Below are 25,564 nucleotides of genomic sequence, written 5' to 3' on the forward strand. Positions count from 1 at the left end.
ATTTTATAACTATTTTATGTAAAACTAGTTGGCGATGAAAGTGTTAATAAAAAGTATCATAAATAATTCTACGAAAGCGAAATGAAAAATATTCAACAAGTACGGTCAATCGGGACAACATGTGTGACGGGACCATAATATTTAGATGATAGATCGAGGAAAACAATAAATCGGGGAACGATTAATGCGGGATTATTTAACATTGTTCTTATGGGTGTTTGGCGGGACTTTCAAAAATGAACGATCCATTCGGGAAAACGATTTATGCGAGAACGATAGATCGGAGTTCCACTGTAGACCATTCAATCTTATAAATTTAAGTATTCAAGGCTTATGTTGGCAATATCTGCACATCGTATTATACTCCGTTTACACGAGCATGGATTTACTGCAAACAGTTACGTATTAACGTGGCCATAACAAAAAAATGCATGTGTAGAAACGTATTATTGTGCAAGTTGCAAGATTGTGTGCAAGGATCAAAAAAGTTCGAAAGCTTCTGAATTTTCACATGACAATTGGGCTGTGCGATATCTGCGCCTGCGCAGTAGAACGATAGTGGCGAACCTATCGTAAAAAAAATGATTTACACCGCACAGAGACCCATTTTCACGACCTGTCAAATATAGCACCATTCAATGACAACATCACGTTTCGCTTACTCATGAAGAATGAGATTGGAGAGACAGTCAGCACTTTATGTGTAAACAGTTATTATTGCAATAGTTTAAAATACACAATATTGGTCCAAGTAAATCCAGGCACTATTAGGTATGATAGAGTGAATCTGAAATTATAGTAGAATTTCATAGTAGTAGTGTGAAGTTCTCTTCAAATGAACCTGGAATGCAGTCTTTTGTGGCTAAAATCATCAGTAGACCAGAAGTCCATTTTTTGCTTCAATTTCATAGTTTTACGCTCCATTTCTATAGAAAAAGTTTTTTTCACCATCCTTCCTTATCTCACAATAATTATTATCAACAAAATTTTCTTTATTTTTCATGGAATGTTGTGAATGTCTTGAATTTGTAATTTATGATATTCACCCATGTAAATAAATAAATTTTAATACGATGGGCAAACAGGGTCAGTGAGTTGGATGCAGGTATAGAACGGTGTGGAGGACAAATGGAGACAACTAGATCAAATTGTTAATTATTCATCATTCAAAATGATTACGAGAATAATATCAAGTGATAATTAACCTGTAGCACATATGCAGGGTACTTTCGGCGGCAGTCTGATATTTAACATTGAACTTGGGTCCGACAGTATGGATTATGTAGCGGGCCGGGAGTTCATGGCCGGAGGTCACTTTCACGTCACCAGTTCTGCATTCTGGAATTCAAAACAATAAACATTATAAACAAATTAGCACCGATATACAGAGGATTACAAACGCAGGGCAATATTTTAAATGCCGGGATTTCGGTATTAGTATTTATCGTGTCCTGAAACTTGTACTATGCAGTATCGGCTATTTTCAAAATTTGTTTGCTGCTGGGTTCATGTAAAGTGTAAACCGACAAGAAGCATGTTATATTTAGACATAAATTTTATACGACCCAAAGAGGTTGGATGATCTTTAATATACGGCCATACATTTCCGATACAACATTTCACGGTGAAGTGTGATACGGCGAACTGCATATGTATAAGTTTCCGGACACGATTTTATTATGGATATTTTATAAATAATTTTTAAATGCCATATAGGTAGACACTGTAAAAATATTTATTTTAATATGCATGTTTGTCCCATTTTATTGTTAAAAACAAAATCATATTCTACGCACAATGTTTTCATGGAAACTCATTTATTTTTAAAACAATTTTTATGTTATCATTCTTTTCATTATGTTATGATAAAAGGGTAGGTATACCATCCAAATATTTAAATTATGATAAACAATAATCATTATATTAGGTATATCAGACTTGTAAAATATGAAAGAGGATGTATTTTCTAATAAATTAATATTGAGAAAATATGGAATAAAATAACCTATATGGAGTAGTCAAAACACAATATTAAAGTATTTCATTGAGATACTATTTATTTTATTTAAGTTTTCTTTGTTCTTAAAAATACATTATTTCTAATAAATATTATAAGAGAGCTAATCACAAAATTCCAGGATACCATCGTAATCAAACCCAAGATTTCGGAATCAGCAAAACAACCAGGATTCCAAGATCAAATGTCAAATTAATATTTCCAAGAGACGGAGCGACAATTTTGGTGATTTTATGAACCGGAACCGCGCTCCGGTGCATTCCGGTCCATTTCGAGCCATGCCCATAGCATACCTAAACTATTGCGGTTTAGTTTAGGCAGGGTTTAATTGATTTTTCCAGCACCGTCTGCAAATTGTATTCTTCGTTCAATGAAAACAAATAAGTATGACTGACAAAGTTTAGTGTGCACAATTTATGTCAAATTTTAACATCTTACCCCTCCACCCCTCGCCACTGTAGAATAGAAAGTACGCATAATTTTTCATCGCACTATGAATGCACCACTATCAATTCTGGAAATTGACATTATATATACTCACCTACATTTCAATATTGTGACTTTCCTAAATAAGATTTGATATAAATAAAAAGAATTTCAAGTTATACACATTTATATTTTTATAAAAATCGATGTTTTTTAAAATGAATATAAAAAATATTAAAACTATGAATTAGTCAAAAATCTTTCCGAAGAAAAATTGAAAACATAATAAACAAAATTTTAATAATAAATATGACCATAAAAATATATGTTATTATAAGATGGGACATAAACAAAATTCACGTTTTATAACATTATTCTTAAATTGTAGGTTTATCTTTGACTTAAAATAAAAAAATATCTTTTTAATGTTTTCCTTACATATTTATTAATTATAATTAATACAGTTGAAATTGTAAATTATCAAAGAAATGTCTCAAATTGCAAGCTTCGTATTTTTCCGCTAGGTGCCTCTTTAAAAAGTGCTAAGTAAAGGCTTCACCTTAAAGGAGGAAACGTGAAGCAAAAATATTCAAATTAAGTATATATAATTCTATGAAAATGATAACATTTTGTACATCGTGTTCATGGTAACCCTCGTTCATCGCGACCCTAGTGAGTGCGAATTTAATAATATTTTTCTGTCATGCACTTATTTAGACATGTGCCACATGCTAGGAATCGTCATAATGAGTGAAATCACGCGTGTGTGATCAGCTTATTTGACAATTATTATAGAAAAATTTTACATAATACTTAAGTGCAGATAATCCAAGAAGTAGATACTTAAACTTTTTTAATTCTTTTTTGTAACGTTGAATAAAATCAATTTTAATTATTTAGTTTACATCGAAGTTATATTACTTTTATTTTTGTATGACTTTTATTTTGTTATTAAATGTGTTTATTTAATTAAAAAAGTTTTTCAAATTTTAAATTGTCAAATCCCCCGACGAACGCGAAATTTCGCTTATTGCAACCGTGTCCAAAACGTATCTACAAGATAAACGAGTTAACTGTTCTGCTGCGATATAGGATGTTTTTTTCATAGGAAGCAGTTACATATTAATTGAATCCTGTTTTATGTATAAATATGTATGTGGTGTTGTGAAAATGGTTCCTAACTAATTGAATAATTTATAATACGTCACTATTACTAGTTGAATCCTCGATTCTTCTACAGTTTACCGATTTGTTTCTCAGTCCAAATATAAATATTATATTTGTGTTTACGAGTGTAAGGTGGAGTAGTAGCAAAGCACTTGTCTCTGAAGCAGTCAGTGCTGTCTTGAGATCCTCATTTGTCAAAAATCACATGTGTTTGATCCAGAGAAAGACCGAATGGGTTGGCCCAAAAGTTAAAAATCATATCTCTGATTTTTTCCCACTTACGGTGGCCTAGGTGTAACTGAATAGCGTTGAAGAGAGAATGAAGGTTGAATAATTCCAAGTTTACAAATAAATGTCATAACTAATAACAAGTCAATTTACCCTTACGACAAGATAGAATGGGGCGGGTCGTATAATGCGTGTTGTGAATACAAAGTGATACAGGAACAATAAATAATAATAAATCGAGGTTGCTAAGTTAAAAAGGGCGTAAGAGATATTTGGGTGAAAATGAATAATTTATGGGTTTGAGTTTCGATTGTTATCTGTAGCGACAGCAAAAGTTATTCCATGACGGAGTTACGAAGATTTTTTTGGTACTCATTAGTGAACACCGTCGATGGCCGCGTGGCTTCAGCGTCGGCGTCTAGCGTCGGGGGTCCCAGGTTCGAACCTGGTTCTGGCAAGTACACATATTGTTTTTCAATGTGTGTATGAGTCCGAGTATGTACCTAATAGGTTGAGCAAGTGGCTGACATCCATTACTCGTAAAAACAAATTCTGTTTGACAAACAAACACAAACCACCACTCTGTGGAGGCCCATATGATCTAATTAGGATCGGACATGGTCGGAAAAAATAAAAAAAACCCAATACCTACAATAAATACAGTAGGTAAGGCTCTCTGATGGAAAATTTAACTTGGTCATGATCCTCAGTCATAAGGTCTCGACGAAGAAGAAGAAAAAATGTAAGTAATAAAATATTTTTTTAAATAATATTAATATATTATGTGAATCACGGATTTACAGAAGCAAGATAAATCAGATCAGCTGGAAACTCATATACCATAATGTAAAAAAATAGGAAATAACATCTCTTCATTATTATTTGAGTTGGCGAAGTTCTCGACGAAAAAATGTACGCGCATAAGAAAAATACTCATACGGAAAATCAGGAAATTGAAGATTTTTCTCAAAGTGGATGTATTATATTCTGGAGCGGAAACAATTTGGCGATATCATCTAATACGACGGCACATTTACAACAAAAAAATATGTAGGGAGTTGGTGCTTACTACTGGGTCACTTGCCCCAAAATATTTTTTATCATATAATTTGAGCCAGACATGAAGGAATAAGTATATTTATTTTATTTTGCTACGCATTTTTTCCGGCATATGCGTGGTGTGAATGAGAATACTCTGCCATTCTAACGAGTGTTTATTTATTAGACGATCCAGGACCAATGTTGCCAATTCATAAAACATAAATTTAAAAGTTAAAAATTATTAGAAACTGAAAGTAAAAAGTGTGATGTAAAAATTTGATCATTGGCGAGGGGGGAACAAAATCGTCAGCTGAATGCAGAACTATTCTAATTCACATTTGAAATATTTTAGAAGGGAGTTCTGTGAAACAACCTACTTCAATTATTTATTATTTTTAATTAATTACTTTTTTATTCAACGACTTATTCATAAGATAATTATTGACACATTCTAATTATTGAACATACATAATTTTTGAAAACACTTCTGAGAAAATATATTAAAACCAAAAAAAATTTTTTTTAAAAAAAAAAAGTAGGAATCGAAATGTCTAATAATTAGAATGTTACATTCTTGAATCTTGTGAATTATTGAAGCTACGACACTAAAATATCTTGGAGTAATCCGTGACGTCGGTTAGTACCTAATAGTTAAAGAAATACCTACTTTGATTTAAAATCCAAACGCCGAAAAAACGCTTCAGAGAGTATAAGAGCCAATAGTTAAATTTTGTCGTAATTAAGTATGACTCCTTTAGCATGGTGGACTATGTGCGTGGGCACGAAACCTGAGAGATGCAGGTTCGAATCCTGCGGGGTGTCTTACTTTTTTCAAAAAAGATTGTATCTATTGGTTTTAATATATTTTCTCAGAAGTTTTTTCAAAAATTAAGTATTTATTATTTGTATAGATAAATGCATCATATTTTAGTAGGACTATTTATGAAAATAATGATGCATAAATGTGTCTATATTCAAAAGACACTTCTGTAAAATATATTAATTGTGAGTTAAAATAGTTCTGCATTCAGCTGACGAAATATTGCAGAAGAATTTGGTGGTCTAATCTCTAGAGCGCTCGTCTCCGAAGTCATGGATGGCGAGTTTGTACCCGCAGCTGACAAAATTTATTTTTGATCCAATGTGTTGGATGAATGGCTAATAACCAGTGGTAAAGTGTGGAGGTAAGCTGTGGAGATGCGACATAAATAGTGCTCACTAAACTTTGTCGGTCATACTAATTGTTTTTCATTTAACCAAGAATACAAACTGTATATGGTGTTGGTTAGTTTTTAAAAATCAAGCAAACCATGCCTAAACCAGACCATAATAGATAATAGATAAAAAAAAAAATTCATCATGTAGCTACCTACTACTAAAATGAATGGCGACGTTTGGTATTCGATTATTAAAATTATTTTATTGTTAAAAATAATGTAACTACAAAAGGGCAGAAAAATTTTAATGTTAGTAAATCTAGTCTAGAAAGTATTCTAGTATTTTTATGAGCAATTTAAAGTTATTTTGGGTATCAAAAAATACTAGAATTGACGTCACATGCCAGATTAAAATGTTGGAAGCATATATCAATATAACTATAGCTAAAAATATTATATTTGGCAAAACAACCTGCAAAATTCAAGAAATCATTAATTGCTTCTTTACCTTCTTTACCTAGTGTATAGAACTCAGTTAGTTGTCATTTCGGAAATCAATCGGCAAAATTTGTGCGGATATCGAATAATCCATTGGAGGAAAATGATAGTACCTTTGACATCTAAATGTATTTCTTCCTTGAGTCCAGATCCAGCCGCCGCGTATATCTTATCACTGATGGGATTCTGCTCATCCAGTGACTCGTTTGTTGTGTTAGTGATGGCGTCGACTTCTAGGATTGATATGTCTCCGTGCCTGGAAAAACAACGTCAATTTTATTACATTTGCTTTATGACCACGATAAAGCAAGTATTGTAGTGACACGTCAGAAGATGAAAGGTGTGCAGATACCATTTATTTTCGTGCGCAAGAAGTAGGTGTGGATGTAGAGCCGGTATTGTTTACAACACTCCTGTTCCCGCTCTTTTTTGCCATTTGCCCGAACTTTCGCCATGGATCAAGATTTTGAAGCCGGGTTCCATTTATTACTTTATAACGGCCAGGCTATAAAACCTAAAAATCACGAAGCGCGCCGAGTGTCCTCAAATATTACTGATATTTAGTGCGTGGTTTTTACGTGACAAACTTTAACACACATTTATGATACAGATGTAACTATTGAAAATAATAGAATAATATTAGAAGAATACGTGCTTAAGTTTATATCATATTTTTCCACACTCGAGATTTAAACGTTGTAACAGCCTCACTCTTGTTAGGTCGGGACAATCGACGATTAAATTTAAAGTTTTAAACATGAGCTCGTCGCCAACTTGATTTTTGATAATCTTGAATGTTAACGGATGTTACTCATAAGTTGTCAAGAAAATCTCCTTATATTTACGCATCTGCTGCCCTAAACATTGACCTGCATTATAAGCTATACAATAATATGATCGAAGTACGTATGCTCAAAGCTTATTGACTGCTAGGCAGCCGCCTCGGGCGCAGCTCGGGTATGGGGCGCAGAAATGGAGTTTCGTTGAACGTGCAAGAATAAAAAGTGAACGGAAAATTTAATCGTAATAATATGACCAAATTATGTGGAAACGAACTATCTTATATTATGATTATGATAAAAAAATTAATGTTTTATTGTAAAAAACCCGCTGCGGCGCAAATCCTTTAGGTGTTTATTATCTTTAAAAAAATATGTTTATGTAATACTAAATATAAGCATATAAGGTATGTCGTCGATTATTGTTTAGTCCTTCAATTATATAGAATACCGTAAATTATTCCTTCATAATTTGGTACTTATATGGTAGAATTCTATGATTTGTATGCAACATGACAAAAAAAAAATCAGATTTTTTTCAGTTTTGGGGGGGGGGGGGCGTACATTAAAAAAATATTACACAGTTATTAGATTAGTATTATTTAATTCTGTTAGTGGTCACCAAACACCATCGAACTTAGTATCTACGTATTTATAGGTTGGTAGCAAGTACGCATCTTTCGAGACAACCCCGGGCGATAAAATATCTTGCTACGTTCCTGCTTGTCAATATTACGACTGGTTGGTGATCCAAAATGATAATATTACAATAATATTTATTCCGAAAAGAATAAAGAAAAACAAAATACCACGGATTTGTTTACGTGTAGGTACACAATCTATTTTTTCGTGAACATAATAAATTTTCACAAAGTTATTCAATAATATTGGTTTTAAATTACTTTTGTTTTACATTTAACAGTCAATTTACCCTTCAAATCTTGAGTCGATTAACCGGAAATGTATCCTATTTTTTGGGTATCAGGTTACTCAATAATCGGGTTATCATAAGAGGGTTGCGATGTGTCCAAATTTTCCCTAACAAGTTCTTTTTATGTCATCCGGAAAACACAAAGGAACATTTTAGGGTAGGTAAATAAATATTTATACGACAATTTCAGTATCAACCTGGGAAATGAGAACCACAAAACGTGTTCTACAATATAGCACTTATCATTTTTTTCACTTTAGTTAATATATAATGATATATATATATATATGACATTACACTAGTTGTCGTATATCTTAATATTTAAGTATTGTAATAAATGTATATTCTGAAAATTGGGTTATCACTGTGTCTATTAGCCTCCTCTTTACCAAAGTTTCGAGATTATAGGAGAGTCCATTATCAGGGTAAATGTGTTGAGTTTATATTAGTTCAGTAGTCAGGGAATGGGGGTAAATTAGTACAAAATGAATAACGTGAAATATTTAGATGTAAGTAAAAGGCTATATTACATAAAAATACAAAATAATTTCAAAGTTTATTTGCAAAGATGCGTACCCGGAAGCGACGAAAATTGTACTAACAACTTGCCTTTGGAACCAGAAGGATTTTCTACTTTTATGAACTAAAATGAAAAAAATACATAAATCCGTTGGACCCGAAGACAGCATCCAAGTTTCTCTGATATAAAAAAAACTGCGATGTCAATGTTGAGTTATCAAAAATTAAACATCACCGATTTTTCAAAACTTTAAATGGAGAATGATAATTACAAAAAACTAAGCTAAATGGCGGAAAAAGGTGCTAGATTTCTGTAAATTAAAAATATGTCTAGAAATTAATCAAATAACTAAGTCAAAAATATTAATATTTTTTTATCAATAAAGATTGTAAAATATTTTACAGCTAAGAAATAGTGCAGTTATGAAATATTATGGTCATCTGTTGAATATTGAAAATAACATTTATTTTATTAGTAAGAATACTAGAATGTCTAAAAATGGTAGATTTAACTACATACGCCAGATGCGAATTTTATAAGGAGAAAATGCTACCATCTGGCAAGAAAAACGCCAAGTTGCCAACGCTGATAGCGATGGCACACACAAGGGGTTGATAGGGCTAAATAGCCTGAGGGCCAAAACTCAAGGGGTCGCAGCGTGGCAGGTCAACCAGATAAGTGAGATAAACACACATGACACAAAAATGGATGTATTAAAAAATCGCTAAGCATACAATAAATACCACTAATTTTACATCTACTATGTTACTGTTGAGTACCTTAGCGATAGGTAGGGGGGGCGCCAAAGATCCTGGCCCATGCTGATGGCAACCCGAACGATAGGACCAGATCAGTCCTCAAATGACCATGTAATCATAACAGTAGCTAACACATTGTCCTTTCGCATGACTATATTGACGTAAAGTGGATCCAATTTGGACATAGGTACACAGTTAATGCGTGAATAAAAAATGTTCGGAATGTTTCAGTCGCAATTTTTGAACACATTGTATGAAAAAGGTTTTCCCAAAAGAACACTTGTCGACTCGTAAATGATTTCACATACAATTGCGCAGCGGACGGACGTTTCCTTCGTGGAAAATTCTACGTCTTGTTAAAATAAATTCTAACGAAGTCAGTCCTAAAATAATATTGGGACGTTGGTACTTTTTAAGTACAGAGGAATTGTTTTAAAATTCATGACGGTTACATTTTTAAAAGTAAGTTTGTGAAGCAGTGAAGCACGCTTGTGATTTTAAAAGGGGAGGATAATAACAATAACACGAATTTTATCAGCAGTAAATATTCATGGACAGAGGGTTCCGATTCCTTTCACGTTTTATCCATATTAAACATTTCTTCTTCTTTCAACCTACCACGACCCAGCATTAGGGCATAGAGCAAGCACAAGTTCGCGCCACTTCCCTCGATCCATCGCTAACTCTTGCGCCTCCTGCCATGCCAGACCTGCAGCGCGTAGATCGCTTTTGTATCACCGCTGCAGGTTGAGGGAGGGCCGGCCACGACGACGGAACACTTGAAGCTGTGCCACAACGGTACGAAGTGTCGCACTCTTTGGCGGCATCCGGAACACATGTCCCAGCCACGTAAAACGTCTCTTCGTGATTACCTCAATCACCGAAGACTGCTGTGTCCGCTGACGAACTCGGATGTCTGTAACGCGGTCGTACCAATGTAACCCTAAGATTCGGCGGAGACACCGATTATCCATATACATATTAGTTTAAATGTTCTGCATTCAGAATTCTGGACGTTCAGAAAGCAGGATAAGAGAGTCCTGAGAAGAATCTTTGAGGTTGTTAAAAAAATACATTTGGCGATCGAGGTATAATGCGAAGCCACAGAATGGATTGATAGATTTGGTTTATGACTTAAACACGGTCAGGTAAAAAAATGTAAGACATATAAAGCTACAGTAATTTCCTCAAACGTTACCATTATTGAATGCGAGTTTTATTTACGTGACAAACTTTAATGCATACAATTTTAATTTTCATGTGTTTTTAAGTGGTGATACTCTTCTTGTATAAGAAACTTCGCATCTAAATTTTTATTTTTATTTTTTTATTCTTAACTCACTTTATTGGACGCATGAAGATATTTGTGTTTTAAAAGAGAGGAGCAGTTCAATAATGTTTCGGAACTGCAATCAAAATTAATCGGTAGTATGCAAGAGTAGAGTAGGTAGGTACCTACCATAAAACGATTTTTCTGTTGAGTCCCTGATCTTCTGTAAAGGGGGGCTCCTGGTGCCTGGCCCCGGTGGTGCCGCTGTAGTCGGCTGGCGCGGGTGCAGAGGCGTGCGAGGCGGACGCCCCCCAGCGAGGCAGGGAAGTCGCGCGGTGGTGCGCCACTGGAACGCCTACCTCTGTGCCAGAGACCCCAGTCGCCGTGCCGCCACTGCCGACCACCACTCGCATAGCTGGTTAATCTTCACACTGTAAACAAAGAAGAGAAAAAACTCATTATTAATAATTGTGTCTTGTATCTTACCACATTATCGCGACGTAATGAGGCACGCCACTGACAAAGATGCGCCTGCTGGTTTCTGTGATAATTTTAATTGTAATTTACACACCATTAAAAATATATAATATATTAACAAGATTCTGGGGGTCGCAGAAAAAAAAGAGAAATATTATTTTTTGAATAATTAAGCCCGGGAAAATGAGGGCGGCGAAGAAAATTTGACAATACGGAACAAGGTGGGGTTAGTATTAAAGGTTGGCGACTAATAAATATTCTTATAGTCTGTTCGTCAAACGGGGGGGGGGGGGGGTTACCTGGTTTTGTCAAGGGAAAAAAGTAATGGAAATATTTATTATATTCTTTTTTTAACACTACAACACAACCTCATGGCAATGGTAGTGTAATTAGTAGTCGAAGTGAAATGGTCAATACACCCATGCTTTAAGAAAATCACATAAATATATTGTGAGTTGACCGGCAATCGAACCCGGACACCCGGACGAGAGGCCAGAACCTACGCCTATTTCACACTAAACGGTTTTAACCGTACGGAAAAAATAGAACGGTAAAAATCCGAATCGGCAACAAGTTCACGTTCTTTTCGCACTATACGGTATATCTAAGTTTTTTCCGTCACAAGCTCAGTTTGAGTGTTGTGTTGACCGTACGATTTAAAACCGTCTAATGTGAAAGCGTGCATTAGGTCACATACACCACGAATGGACGGCTGCTATACGGCGCCGTTTCGGTTTTTAACCGTCGCCGTTTAATTTAAGGTCCATGCTCTTCTTCACGCCACTCCAAGAATGTCGCCGTTCGATTTTTTATAAACTACATAGATCAATGCTAGAAACGTTAGCAACGCTGGGGCTTAGGTAATTTCAGTTCAAGTCTGGTGTCAGTGATGTCGCGCTATGTGACATAATTAAAATACAGGCAGTTTCATCGAGCGAGGTTAATCTATATTTATATTGGAGTGATTGATGTCTGTTTGCTGACTGCACACATATGATCAATTTTATGGCATATACTTTAATTAAATCGTGACATAATTCATGGTTTATCAAAGGGATTTTGAATTTAAGATAGGTACGAGTACAATTTGAGCGACGAACACCATTAGCAAGAATATGGTAATTACAAGTGATTTTATAGTACTAATTTTCGTTTCTGCAATAGAAGTATGAAACGCTTATTAAATTTTGACGAAATAAAGCACTAATGGTGTGAAATTAAAAATTCATTAACATAGGGTGCCTAGACCTTAGAATCAGTGTTGCCAACTGTCGTTGACAAAAACATGCTAGTCGAGGTATGAAAACAAGCTAATTTGGCAGGGAAAAAAGTAAATTAAATTATTCTACAAAGAACGAGGTCAAAACCTTTGCTTTCGCGTACATACCTATTGAAAAAAAGTGCAAAAATCTAATTCAAAATTGACAATAAATACCTATAATGTGTCAACAGCGGTCAACTTTCGTTTCATGTTTGAAGACGATAGCTACTTTCTTGTAGGATAGACAGAGAATTAAAGAGCATACTTTTAGATAAATAATAATGTTTGAATTATTATTTTATATACGCGGAGATTCGGAATAATATATGAAAATATTAAATAATTCATGAAATTGTTTCATCGTGTTTTATTTATCAATAAAATAGGTACCGACATACCTGCAAGTATCTGATAGTCAGAAATTTGTTGCACATGAAAATAAATAAACTAAATTTTTAGCGTTTTTCAACACATTTAAAGCTGTTGGATGAATCAAAAAATACTAGTAAAAACGCCAAAAGCCAGATGCGTTTTTGCAAGCTTATAGAAAAATGATAGATCTGGCAAGAAAAACGCTAAATTGGCAACGCTGTCTAGAATCTAGATTAATTATTTTAACACCACGTATCATCATTATGTAATTACATAATACATACTCATTGCTTTATTTATTTGTATAATAATAATAAACATATCTATAAAATAGCTACGGGTTTAGATGTGGAATAAATAATTAAGTAAGTAGTTTATTTAATCATGAAATGAACTAGGTATATTATGTCCAATAATAAAAATATCTGACGTGTATTTTTGACATGATATGGATGTGGGGATGATCACTACGAACCCTTAAGGTAGACCCGCCCCTCGTCGTAGGTACATGTGATTTATGGTTTTCTTTTAGACGTGAACCAATTTTTTCAGATATTCTACAAAGAATTAGCAGGACACAGCATGCATAATTATATAATATGTACATTGACAATAATATTAGCACGCATCAAATATGGCGTTCATACGCTAACACGATCACCATAGAAAGTAAGCTGTCATCACATCATAGTAATAATATGTTAGCGTATCACTTATCCCCTTTCGCGCCAGTGATAACTGAAGCAGTTAGCAGAACTGTAATTTGTTTACTTAGAAACATTTATAATACCAACATGTTAATTTACAATATCAACTGGGAAAATGTTTGAAATACATACACAAAAAAATGATTTGAAATGAAGTATTGAGTTTAAAAGGAATTCAAAAAATTATATCACATTCATTTTAACAAAGTTTAACCGCGTAAAACCATAGGCCCTGTAGAATCAGGCAATTGCACGAATTGTAGTCCTATTTACCTAATTCACTAGATTTATTGTTTATTATATTTCGAATGCAGTGGCATATTATAATACTAGAAGTTGCGATCGAGGTTTGTAATACTCGTACTAGCTAAGTACTCTGATTCGAGTGACATTGAGATAAATTGTTCTTCGTTATTTATACAATAAAAATTAATATATTAACATTAAATTCTGTTACATAATCATATTAAACTAAATATAGAATCAGCGTTTTAAATTGAGTAGCAAAAAGAAATATTATTTGTTAATACAGTTGTAAGAAAATACTATGAGAAATGTTTATTCAGCTCATACACCGTAATGGTATAATGTATGATTTGAAACAAACCGCTTACAGTACTAGTCGCGCCACCTGTCGGCTTTTCTAAGGACTTATTGACCCACCCTCGTAATATATAAATAATGACAAAAATTGATACATACTTCCCCGTTTCTCGAGTTGTTTTGAAATATTTTGAGATTCTCATTTCGATCGAGATTTTTAAAAACTACATTCGATCGTAAGGGAAGGGAAGGTAAAAGTCTGTTTACTGGATGTCAGGCGGGAACAGCGGAAATATACCCGATTTCGGCAAAATTTATGAAATCAAGAATGATAGCCTAACCTAATTTAACCTAACAAATAATCTAGTATATTGAAGTATTGAATAAGTATATAGAAATATGGAGATAACTACTATATAATTCATAATAATTCATATCTGTCACCAAACGATCAACTAACCAACAACATCCGCTGTAAATTGTAGTGTTAGTTCAATAAAAACAAATAATATGTATGAATAACAAAGCTTAATGTCCACTATTTTTGTCAGAACTTAACAGCCTACCTCCACCCTTCTCCACTGTCATATTATCGACTGTAGAAAGGAAAAGAGGAGTAACACTCAGCTTTTTCCAAATAGGTTTTATTGCATAATAACACTGTACACGACTAAATAGATGTTGTGTCCAAAGAATGTAAGCTGCAAATAAATGTCGATTTATTATCTAAATTTAGCTAACAATTAAAAAAAGAACGAAGTGACGTGGGAAAAACGACTTAACCATAATTTCTCTTGTTTTTTTTTAATTAACTCAATAATTTATATCAGATTAGGTATATAAAACCAAATTATTAATTATCATGCACTTCAAGGTTATGTTTATTTTGTATTTTAACTTTGACCGAAAACCATAACAAACACGTTTTTGTGCCTCCTGTAAAATTTGATTTATGTGGATTACACCCTTTTTCCTTTCCAGTCGATATATAGGGTTACCATATTTGTCAATGATAAAAAGAGGATATCTTTCATAATCATCAGCCGCCCCCCGTACGGGGTCTCCGAGTTCAATACCCGGTGATCTCACAATAAAGACATGTGATTTTCTCAATTCTCTCAAGTATGCCAATGATTGCTGAATTTCGACAATTTACGCCGAAATGTGATAATTTTTCATTCATGTATTCATGATTGACATGAGCTGATTTATTAACATATAATAATTAGTAGGGATCCAGCAAATATAGTAATAAATAAGAAATATAGTAAGGCAGGTACGACAATTCTTTCAAATAAATGAATAGAGGAAAAGGAGCATACAATTTTGATATTTGAAAAAGAGGACATACTTTACGCATTATTCGATAAAAATAAAACGGAACTCACAAAAGAGGACTTAGCCGTGTAAAAGAAGACGTTTAGGAACCTTAGTCGTATACTACCATGTTCGATTATAATAGGATCATATGGGCCTCCACAGAGTGGAGGTTTGTATTCACAGATTTTTGTTTTTTCGAGAAATGGATGTCAGCCACTTGCTCAACCTAGTAGGTCCATACAGTTATACACAAATTGAAAAACAATATCTGTACTTGCCAGGCCCAGGATTCAAGCCTGGGACCCACAACGCTATATGCCAACGCTTAAGCCGCGCGGCCATCGTGGGTGCAGCAGTGTTGAAGTTATATACATCAATATTAAAAAAGAAAAACTTAACTCCGACTAAAAATCGTGTATAAAGTAAGTAAGTCGCATTTCGCCCCTAACAACAAAGTGCCCGTGACATCTTGACAATTATTAGATAAACTTTCATATATGTTTTTGTTACTCAAATATAAGTGAAAAGTTAAATATATTTAATATCGAATCACTCGGAATCCGTAATTTTAATTAAAGTAAAAACAACCCTCCGACATAAACCTCTCCGTATCAGTACATATTTCGCTTAATGACATACTTTAACGGTGACCTATACAAGAGTTTTCAGTGGCAAAACTATGTCTGGGCAAGTAGACATATTATAATATAGCTTTGCATTTCGAACAAGACCTTAGGTAGCGGAATAACAATGAAAAGAAAACGCTGGAAAAGGTATCCATCAAAAATGTGTCCCAAATTTCTCCGAGGGTTTAAATAAATATTCCAATATATCAAAACAGATTTATCGGTCAAATGGTTGACCCTCAAGGGGAATTCAATTCCATTTACGATAAGTCTCGCCAAGTTTTAAGCGGTCCAAATATTTCCAATCGAAAGTTTACAGCGGCATTTCCGTTTTAATATAACTTATATCGGTTTGAAATTCGAATTGTTTGAAGTAAGGAATAATAATAAATTCCGAAAAATAGGCGAAGTGGTATAATAGGTATGTGAAAAATATGAATATTCAACCGGCTGGAAGTACTCCGCAAGCGGTGTGATACGGTACAATGCGTCCAAAAGAGAAAAAAACACAATAATATATATATTCCTTACAATAAATGATATTAAATCTATAGTCTATGTATTAAATATTTTTTGGGCGCCTGAATAGTATTTTCAAAAAAGACATTCCATTGTATCTCAACACGTACAGTGTTCAAACGATGTGTGCTACCAGCGCTCTCGTATGCGTATGAAACATGGACTCTAAGAAACGTTCCACACGGGACACCTGTGTCAAGTCACCGGTGTGTCGAGCGGCTGCATTTACACATAATTGAATGGGCGCATTCAGACGGAGACACGCGAGTGTCTATTTAATTTATAAATGTAAATGCGGCATCTCTACATACCGGTGGCTGGACACAGGTGTCATGTGTGTGAAACGTCTCTTAATGTAAGAGAAATCCAATCCAATCCAATTACAATCCAATCATCGATTGGTAAATATTATTGGTAAAACTATTATTAAAAATCGAAGAAAATACGCATGAATTTGTCATTATTTTTAAAATTATTATATCTATTTTTTCTTTTCAACATAAAACATTCCAGTGCCACGCAAAATCATCTCGCGTGCCACTAGTGGCACATGTGCCATAGATTCGCCATCACTGATCTAGGGTATATGAAAAAACGCATTTAGTTATATTATTTGGGTATAAAGATTGGAAATATCGGCCTACTTAATATGAGGGTAAAAGTAATACTTTTACATGAATTTGTCGAAATATAATATATTATTTATAAAAATAAATCAATATCTACTGCAAAATAATAAGAAACACCACATCTTTTCAGTTTTAATCGATAGTAGGTATATGTTGAATATTTTTCGTTTCGATGTCAGCTGATGTCAGCCGCAATATGATTTGCAAACTCAAAGTATCGCTAAAAATATTGAGTTTTAAATTACCGAGAAAAACATATTATATTACTCGTACGATAACACGCTTAATATGATGGTCCCTTGTGGATGCAACAGAAAAAAGTCGCCTGCGGTGCTATTTTCTTGAATGATTATTAACATTTAAAAATATAAGACTGCGATATGATATTATGATGATTGATATATTTAAATGCTAATTCACGCATAAAATTTTATTTTATAATTATTTTAAGTGTGTTTCCTGACTTCAACTTATAAAATGGCTTTTTATCCAATATGGCGAAGGGTTCCATGCTACGTGGGTACCACAAAAGGAAGTCGCGATCAGTGCTTCATAATATTCTGAGTGCTGACAACTCAGTGAATCAACTGGATTTATTTAAAAATCGCTAAAAATTCACAGAATGCCCGTAACCCTGGGGTTCCGTGGAAACCACTTGGGGAATACTAATGTAGAAAATCACACTGCCCTTAATATTAGTGATAGGTAGGGGGGCGCCATAGATCCTGGCCTGGGGGCCCGCTTCAGGGTGTGGGGGCCATGGTCCTAACAGTCAAGGCCAAGTTTCCCTTGCTTAATGGCATGGGGAATTTATGTGGGATCGTGCACGGCTTCGCCGGGAAATGATAATGTGCGGAAAGGTGATAGGCTATGACGCTAGACGTCTAGAGAGTTCAGACGCGACAGCTATTTATGGGTAATATGAACCTAGTAGCTTGTTCGGACGTCTAACACTGTAGTCGAATAGCTCTACTAGTTATAATTGAACAAACAGAGAAAAATAAAATTAAAAGTATCTACATTATATCTTGTGCATCATGGATTTAGTCAAAACGCCAATCAACAGTCAAATATTTCGAAATCACAGACACCTCAATTTGATTATTAGTACAATAGTACAATATCAGGTATATTGAACGTATCGATTGCGGGATGGATTTTAGTCAATCGCATCGAATTGTGAAAACGTGAAAAGCACGTAAGTACGTTCAGTTATAATATAATATGGTTTCATTGAGATTTTAAAAAGGAAGAATTACCTAACGAGTCCTAGAGAAATGAGAGAAAGAGAATATGTGAATCCCCGCGCTTTAAAGTGGGCCATTGTTCTCTCTATCATCGCGTACGTAGTACGCTCTTATCACACTATGAGAATAGATTAATGACGAGTGCCGAAAAGAAGATCAAAACTTATAATTTTGACGACAAATAATGAGAATTGAGTATTTCTTTGCGATATTTTAAGACAAGTATTGTTTAATTTTTATGCCTCAGTGCCCTTAGTCAGATATGATACGTTTGTTTAAGTTCAATAATGAGAATGGGGGAGTGTGGTAAATTACTGTCAGCTTTGATGCTGAAAAGTACATCAGCCCATCTATTCTATACACAAGACTGCTATCGAAGGTAGTTTATCATATACATGTATTGAGGGTTTTAATTGTTACAATAAGTTACCCGTATGAACTGTCAAAAAGTGCTATATTTTAACGGCACCTCTTTTGGCTGTGTTAACTTTTAGAGCCAGATAGAGTACGTCAATTTTACATATTGAGATGCAAGATACGTATATTTTGAAAAATAATTACGTCACGGCTACCACCTTAATTTATGTATAGTTCCCCGTGAGCTGTCAAATATTGAGTGACTGATAGCAGCTAGTAGTAATATAATATTTGTTGTACTAGAGTCTGTCTACTATAAGCTGGCTGAAGCGGGGTTTTACCCCTGCTTTAGCATTCAGCACTGCATTCCCTCACATTGAAAAGTTGCGACAGTCGAACGCGATGGCACAATGCTCTCCGCCCGCGAACGCCAGCTTATAGAATACAGACTCTATATGCTGCTATCGCAATGACATGACTAATAAAATTGTAGGTTATTTATGTTCGACGTTTTAATACAATTTTTTTGGGTTCGGGCGTATTCGCCAGCACGAATATATCCTAATTTTATCGACATACCTAAATACACAAATATAATAAATTACCCTCAATAGCCGCTGATAGCGGCCGATAGTAGCCTTGTGTATAGAATAGATGACCTGAGCCTATTTGAAGTTAGACAAGCATATTCGGTTTAAGTATGTAGGTTGGTACTATTGAAATTCTAAAATACTCACTGGACAAGTGATTATTTTCAATCGGATGAAAATTTATCGCAAAATGTAATCTTGAAATAACTTCTAACTAATCAATTTCCATTAAACAATATTTTTAAAACATTACACCCTGGTACAACGTATGCCTACATAACGTAGTAAGCAATGTAGGTCGTACTAGTTTCAAATATAAGCAAGTCTATTTTCTTTGTCACGATAGAACAGGAAATCGATTCAGATGAGGCAATGCCTACTATCGCTAAATTTTCCTGATTTATTTTTAATACAACCGATTTTCCCGGAAATAGCGCGGGGTTTTTTTCTTCCGGTATTGTTGATTTTACTTGTAGTAGTTTTGATGTTTGATAATTTGAAAAAAATACAAGAGGTCAAATCCGGAAGCTATGAGTGATTGCGATTGATTACAAAATAATCAATATATATTTATTTATTTAATAACCGAATGGTTTGGAAGTCATTCGGATTAAGTAAATAATTGACACGATGAGAATTTAACAAATACAATAGTGCACCAAATTGAATGACCAAGTCCAGCAAATAGACTTCAAAGTTAAATATGCGATTGTAAATCCTGTATAATTATTATTCCAAGTTTCTTTTTTGATAATTATTCGTTATGTGTATTAATGTGTTTGGTGTTTAAAGGGTGCTAAAACCCTCCCCTTCCCCTGAAGGTGTCCAAGATGGAACAGAAAACCAATGCCTCGATACTGCATGAGCTATTCTCGGTCTCTTATCGCATTTTAAGATTTTTTGACACACTGTTCGCCCTAGCTCATAAAACCTTCATAGGTTGATTGTTTTGGAGAGTGTGCCTGGTAGGGAATGTATACATTTGGCAGAGGGTGAACACTGCGTGAAGGAAAACTAATAGTATCCACCACACAGCTTGAAGATGTTGAGGTGAATTAGACAACGGTGCTTAAAAAGTTCCGCAGTATCTTCCGAAGTGAACTCGGTCCTCTGTCATGAGGGTATCAACGAGTAACAAGGAGAACACGGTAGGCTTAAAAAGAATACGTCGAATGAAAATGAAAACGAAATTTTAAAGACAAAAACAGACAAGTTTATAGAGTATAGTTCAATGTTAGGAAGAAACTGGCTTGTTTACCCATATGAATATTGGAAAACATATATTATTTTTATTCGTGTAATAGGAAAAGTGACACAATCCTAAACACCCAAGCTTTGAGGAAATCTCATAAATATATTATGACTTTACTCCGGAATTGAACCCCGAGCCCCCGGATGAAAAGCCAGCGCTTAAAGCACTGGACTATGAGTGCCGCCAGGAGTTTAATACGCAATACCTCAACCTTGCCTCAAAGGTATCGGTCCAAAAGTTGACATCGACACACTTTTCTTCAGATTGTATTTCAATGGGCAGTGAAATCTTGCAAGAAAATTTGTGTTCCATGTACATTTCGCCGTACTTGCAGGCAACTAGGATCCACACGTAAGTTAGTAAGCATGTTAACCCATCCGGCCATCGCCACTTGCATTATACATGTGCACGGCCCCATTCTTCTCAATAACTCATCACACATAAAAATCTCTTCAATTCAAAGATGTTGAAGGAAATCTTATATACATGTGGAGTTTACACTTTTTTTGTGAAAGTGAAATGAAAATAGTATACTCATTGTTTGGTGCATCTAAGAATGCCACCTATGACAAACTGAAACTTACTTATGGTTTCATCTGGCAGGAGAAGGGTGTCCTTAACATCTTTGCATCAATCGGAAAATTAACAGATATTCAATGATATCTACTATTTTTACAACGTAAAATCCGGGATTAGAAATTCTGTTTTGAATTGTAATCCCTAGTAGGTATTGTCAATCATCGCATTTGCAAAAGTTTGAAAATATAAATTTATTTTATTGCTACTTAAAAGTAATATGTACTGCCAAACTGATGAAATCACCGCATATAATTTATTTTTCCAAATAAAATTACGACAGAAAATCGCAAAAAGAAAGAATTCGCAACGACAGCGAAAGTGTTACGATAAAATTGGTTACGCGACATATTATATTATTATGCTGTTGCACGATTCCTAAGTTTTTTTGCTGTTGAAAAAAAGTTATTCGGGGGTGGGTTTGGTAGGCACTGGGTATCACGCGAAATTGGCATAGGTATGATCGGTGTACATTATGTATTCTAAGCTAAATTGTTAGTTTGCAATCGCTTCTCAACCAAGTTTCAAGTAAGCTCGCAATGAATAAAATCAAAGATTTTGAAGAAAATATTTTTCAATTAATTCTTCTTTGTCTTAAGGCGCCGTCTTCTTTTTGAAGATTGGCAACCAACTTGCAGTACACCTCTCTATCTTCTACCAGACCATATCAGATCGCTTTGGATATTGAGTCACTTACATTATAATATTTCCGTATATCTATGATTCTGAAACCCTTTACCTCTACCTTCCCCTGCATTATGAGTTGAAGTAAATTATAATTGTCATTTCGAAAAATATGGTAATATATAATATGATAATAGCAATAAGCTCTCTCGTCTTAAAACCTCTTTATCATCCACCCACTTTGACACCTACGGTGGCAGCGCGGCTTAACATCGAGAGTCCCAGGTTCGAATCCTACGTCTGGCAAGTACACATATTGTTTTTCCATTTGTGTATGAGTCAGAGTATGGACTTAATAGGTTGAACAAGTAGCTAATATCCACTTCTCGTACATACAAAATCTGTTATTACAAAACCTCCACTCTGTGGAGGTCCATATGATCTTATTAGGATCAGACACGGTAAAAAAAACCGCTGTATAAGTGATGTTATCAGTCTAGGATATTTTCATGGTAGGTAATTATGCCATTCATTAATACAAATTTGGTTGCGATACTACTACCTATTCAAACATTTAATTTCACCAGTGGTTTTCAATTTTTTCGTCTCGTGGCGCCCCTTTTGTCAAAATATTTTTTCACGGCGCCCTAAAATGACAATTAGTGGAATGGGTGAACCCGCTGTGTTCTCCACATAGTTTCTCAATTCTTTTGTCACCCCATATTATTTTTAATTTGAAATTTCGTGTTAAGTAATTATTAACGACTTCAACTACATTATTTCCTTATTTAAACATTATTTATATTCTGATAAATATAATATACAAAAACAGTTGGGGACGCAGGTGAAGATTGTATCGACTCCACGGAATCTACTTTACTTAAGTTGTACTATTCGCATTCATTTCTTAATTTGCCGCCCCCATACAACGCTTGTGCATTTAGCCAAACGGGACGTCGCTGCAGTAACCGTATTTTTCTCTTTTCTTGAATCCATGTAAATTTCTCCATATTGTCTGTCTGAAAGTTATTTTGAAGTCAGTTGCTAAGATAAGGTAGGTGCTGTTAAAGAGTTCATTTCATATCGTCAGAAGAAGTAGAGGTCACAAACCGGTGCAATAATTGGATTTATCATTATGATCGTGCAATTGGCCGCGCAGTATTAAGATTTTTCTGGGATCATTAAGTTTTTCAAAAAGGTTGCGGCGCCCCAAGACACCACTCCAAGACATCACGCACTATATTATTAAACTTAATAAAACTGTATCACGATATTATCAATTTTGAATGATAGCTACATGTCATTTCATATTGCGTGCAGTTGCTGCCAAAAATTGGTAAGTCGATAATTTAGCTATTTAGAGTTAACTATGGAATACGTGTCTGTATAGAAATGTATTCTGGAAAAAATCAAGGTCATCTGATATATAGAACATGCACATAAGTCACAAAGAAATTAGCATTTTGCCTGATTTTAGAGGGTATATTAAACTGCAATTACTTCATAACATGATTTAGAGACTTACCAACTTTTGGCATTAACCCCACGATAGTATTTTGCGTTAGTGTTACAGGTCTACAAGAAGTTTTTTATATCAATTTCCGCGTAGATACATTATTTTGTATGTGATTAAATAAAGCACAACGTCGCCTTTTTTTTTTACAATTTACCAATTCGTCCATACTACGTCAAATCAACGGAAATGGTCCATTACAGAATTTAAGATATACAGGTATCGGTTCTAAATAATACCGATTGAAATTTTGCCAGCCGAAGGGTAGAACCCGCGACCCACACTTCTAGAGACGAGCGCTCAGCTAACTAGGCCACCGTTTGAGCAAATCACGTTTCTACGATTAAAAATATGAAAACAAATAATTTCAAAGTTAACCCAGTTCACCGAATCACACAATGGTCAAAATCAAGATAAACTACTTTTTTAAAAAAAAATATAAACTATGAAGCTAGCCTATAGTAAATAAATTATCGCCATAGATAAGAGTTGGTACTTTGCTCATTGCAAAAGTGCCGACATAACATAATATACTTTTATGACATTTTCGTTAGATTACGAATTTATCCGACCACGCTATATTATCATTTGCGAAGTTACAGAAGATAAATTGAATAGTACTACCTACTAACTGTAACCCTTAGGCATTCGATTACTCTAGTCTACAATATACTGTAGAAGCAATGGATCGGGTCTGAATCTCGGGGAGTAGTGTGGTAATTGATAACAGGCATTGCATTTCAGGTCGAGAAGCCATCAGATGTGTTTATATTAATTATACTAACTAACTTTAAAATTCGACAAAGCACATTATTTATAGTACAGTAATTGTACACGGTGATGCAATTATTTTTTAATACATTAGAAGTAGGTTCGAGAGTACAACACAAACATAGACCCTTCCAAGCCAAACGGTCTTAATCAGGCGTACTACGAGGCTCTACGTTTGGATATTAAGCACCACCAGTTGTTTATACCTGGGTATATGTCAGGATAAGTTATCCAAGACTATGATCACCACTCACTCAAGTGTGCTTTCACTGAGTTTATACGACTTTAAGTTGAGAGTAGGTACCCATAAGAGAGACGAGCACGGAGAACAGGCAAAAATGAATAATATATAATAATATGTTTTAAATTTATATGTAGAACATAAAACTGCCAAACGATCTCAGTTTTTTAAAAGCAATAAATTATCCTATGTGGCGACCAAGTAAGATGGCTTGATGAACCCAACAACCGGTTAGCCGACTTGAGCATATTATCTTCCCTTTCGGTACACATTTCAGGGCATTCCGAAGAGTATAATATAATGTCCTCTCTCGCCTCGAAAAGAACGAATCACATCGGTTACAATATTTAACTATTGCGCGTAACAGGATAGCTGGCACCTAATTGATCTGATAGAAAAAATGAGAAGGCTTCGCGTTGACCGCTGATCGAGGGTGTCGTTCGCACTGTCCGATCACATGTTATGCGACATAGAGGTGTAGGTCAATCTATCGTGGTGGTGACACTACCCCAGTGGGGAAGGGTGGAGGTAGGCTGTAAAGATCTGCTATGAATAGTGCACACCAAACTTTGTCAGTCAAATGCATTTCTTTTCATCGAACTAACACTATAATTTACCAACGGAGTTGGTTAGTTTTCAAAATTTAGTTGAAGCTTGCGAAAACCAAACGATACATAATAGATAATAGTCAAAAAATACTCTGTCTTTTTATAATATATGTAATATTGAATATTTTATAGATAGAATAATATTTTTATATATTATAGCTTGGGTTAGGCAGGGCTTAATGAATTAAAAAAAGAAAACCAACAATATGTGTAATATGTATTCCTAATTCAACGAAAAGAATGAATAAAAAGGGTGCATAATTTTGTCGTATCGCCAAGACTACTATGGTTTGGATGAGGTAGGGTTTAATTGATTTTTTTAAATAAACCAACACCACCTGTGAATTGTAGTTTTAATTCAATAAAAACAAAGTTTAAAGTGCACTATTTATGTCAGATCTTAACAGCCTACCTCCACTCTTTGCCACTGCTTACTACCTATGATTAGTCTATGACATCCAATAAACTCGTGAAGGATTTAGAAGGGGGAAATCAGAGAGGAGATTTTCTTGATTGTTGTTGTGAATATGCGTCTCTCA

General features: G+C 34.5%; 1 protein-coding gene across 1 annotated transcript in view; it reads right to left on the bottom strand.

Annotated features, from left to right (window-relative positions):
• Window positions 1-25,564, bottom strand: part of Gdap2 (ganglioside induced differentiation associated protein 2) — a 360,077-nt gene that overhangs the window by 97,969 nt on the left and 236,544 nt on the right. Inside the window, exons 4-6 of the mRNA XM_085952868.1 lie at window positions 10,982-11,223; window positions 6,648-6,790; window positions 1,206-1,338 (exon numbers count right to left, since the gene is read on the bottom strand). Of these exons, the coding sequence (XP_085808994.1) occupies window positions 1,206-1,338; window positions 6,648-6,790; window positions 10,982-11,205 (500 nt within the window). The 5' untranslated portion in view covers window positions 11,206-11,223. The remainder of the gene's footprint in view (window positions 1-1,205; window positions 1,339-6,647; window positions 6,791-10,981; window positions 11,224-25,564) is intronic.

The sequence above is a fragment of the Rhyacophila brunnea genome, unplaced genomic scaffold, assembly GCF_057557595.1.
Source record: "Rhyacophila brunnea isolate RB1 unplaced genomic scaffold, BYU_Rbru_1.0 scaffold_10, whole genome shotgun sequence".
Classification (NCBI taxonomy): domain Eukaryota; kingdom Metazoa; phylum Arthropoda; class Insecta; order Trichoptera; family Rhyacophilidae; genus Rhyacophila; species Rhyacophila brunnea.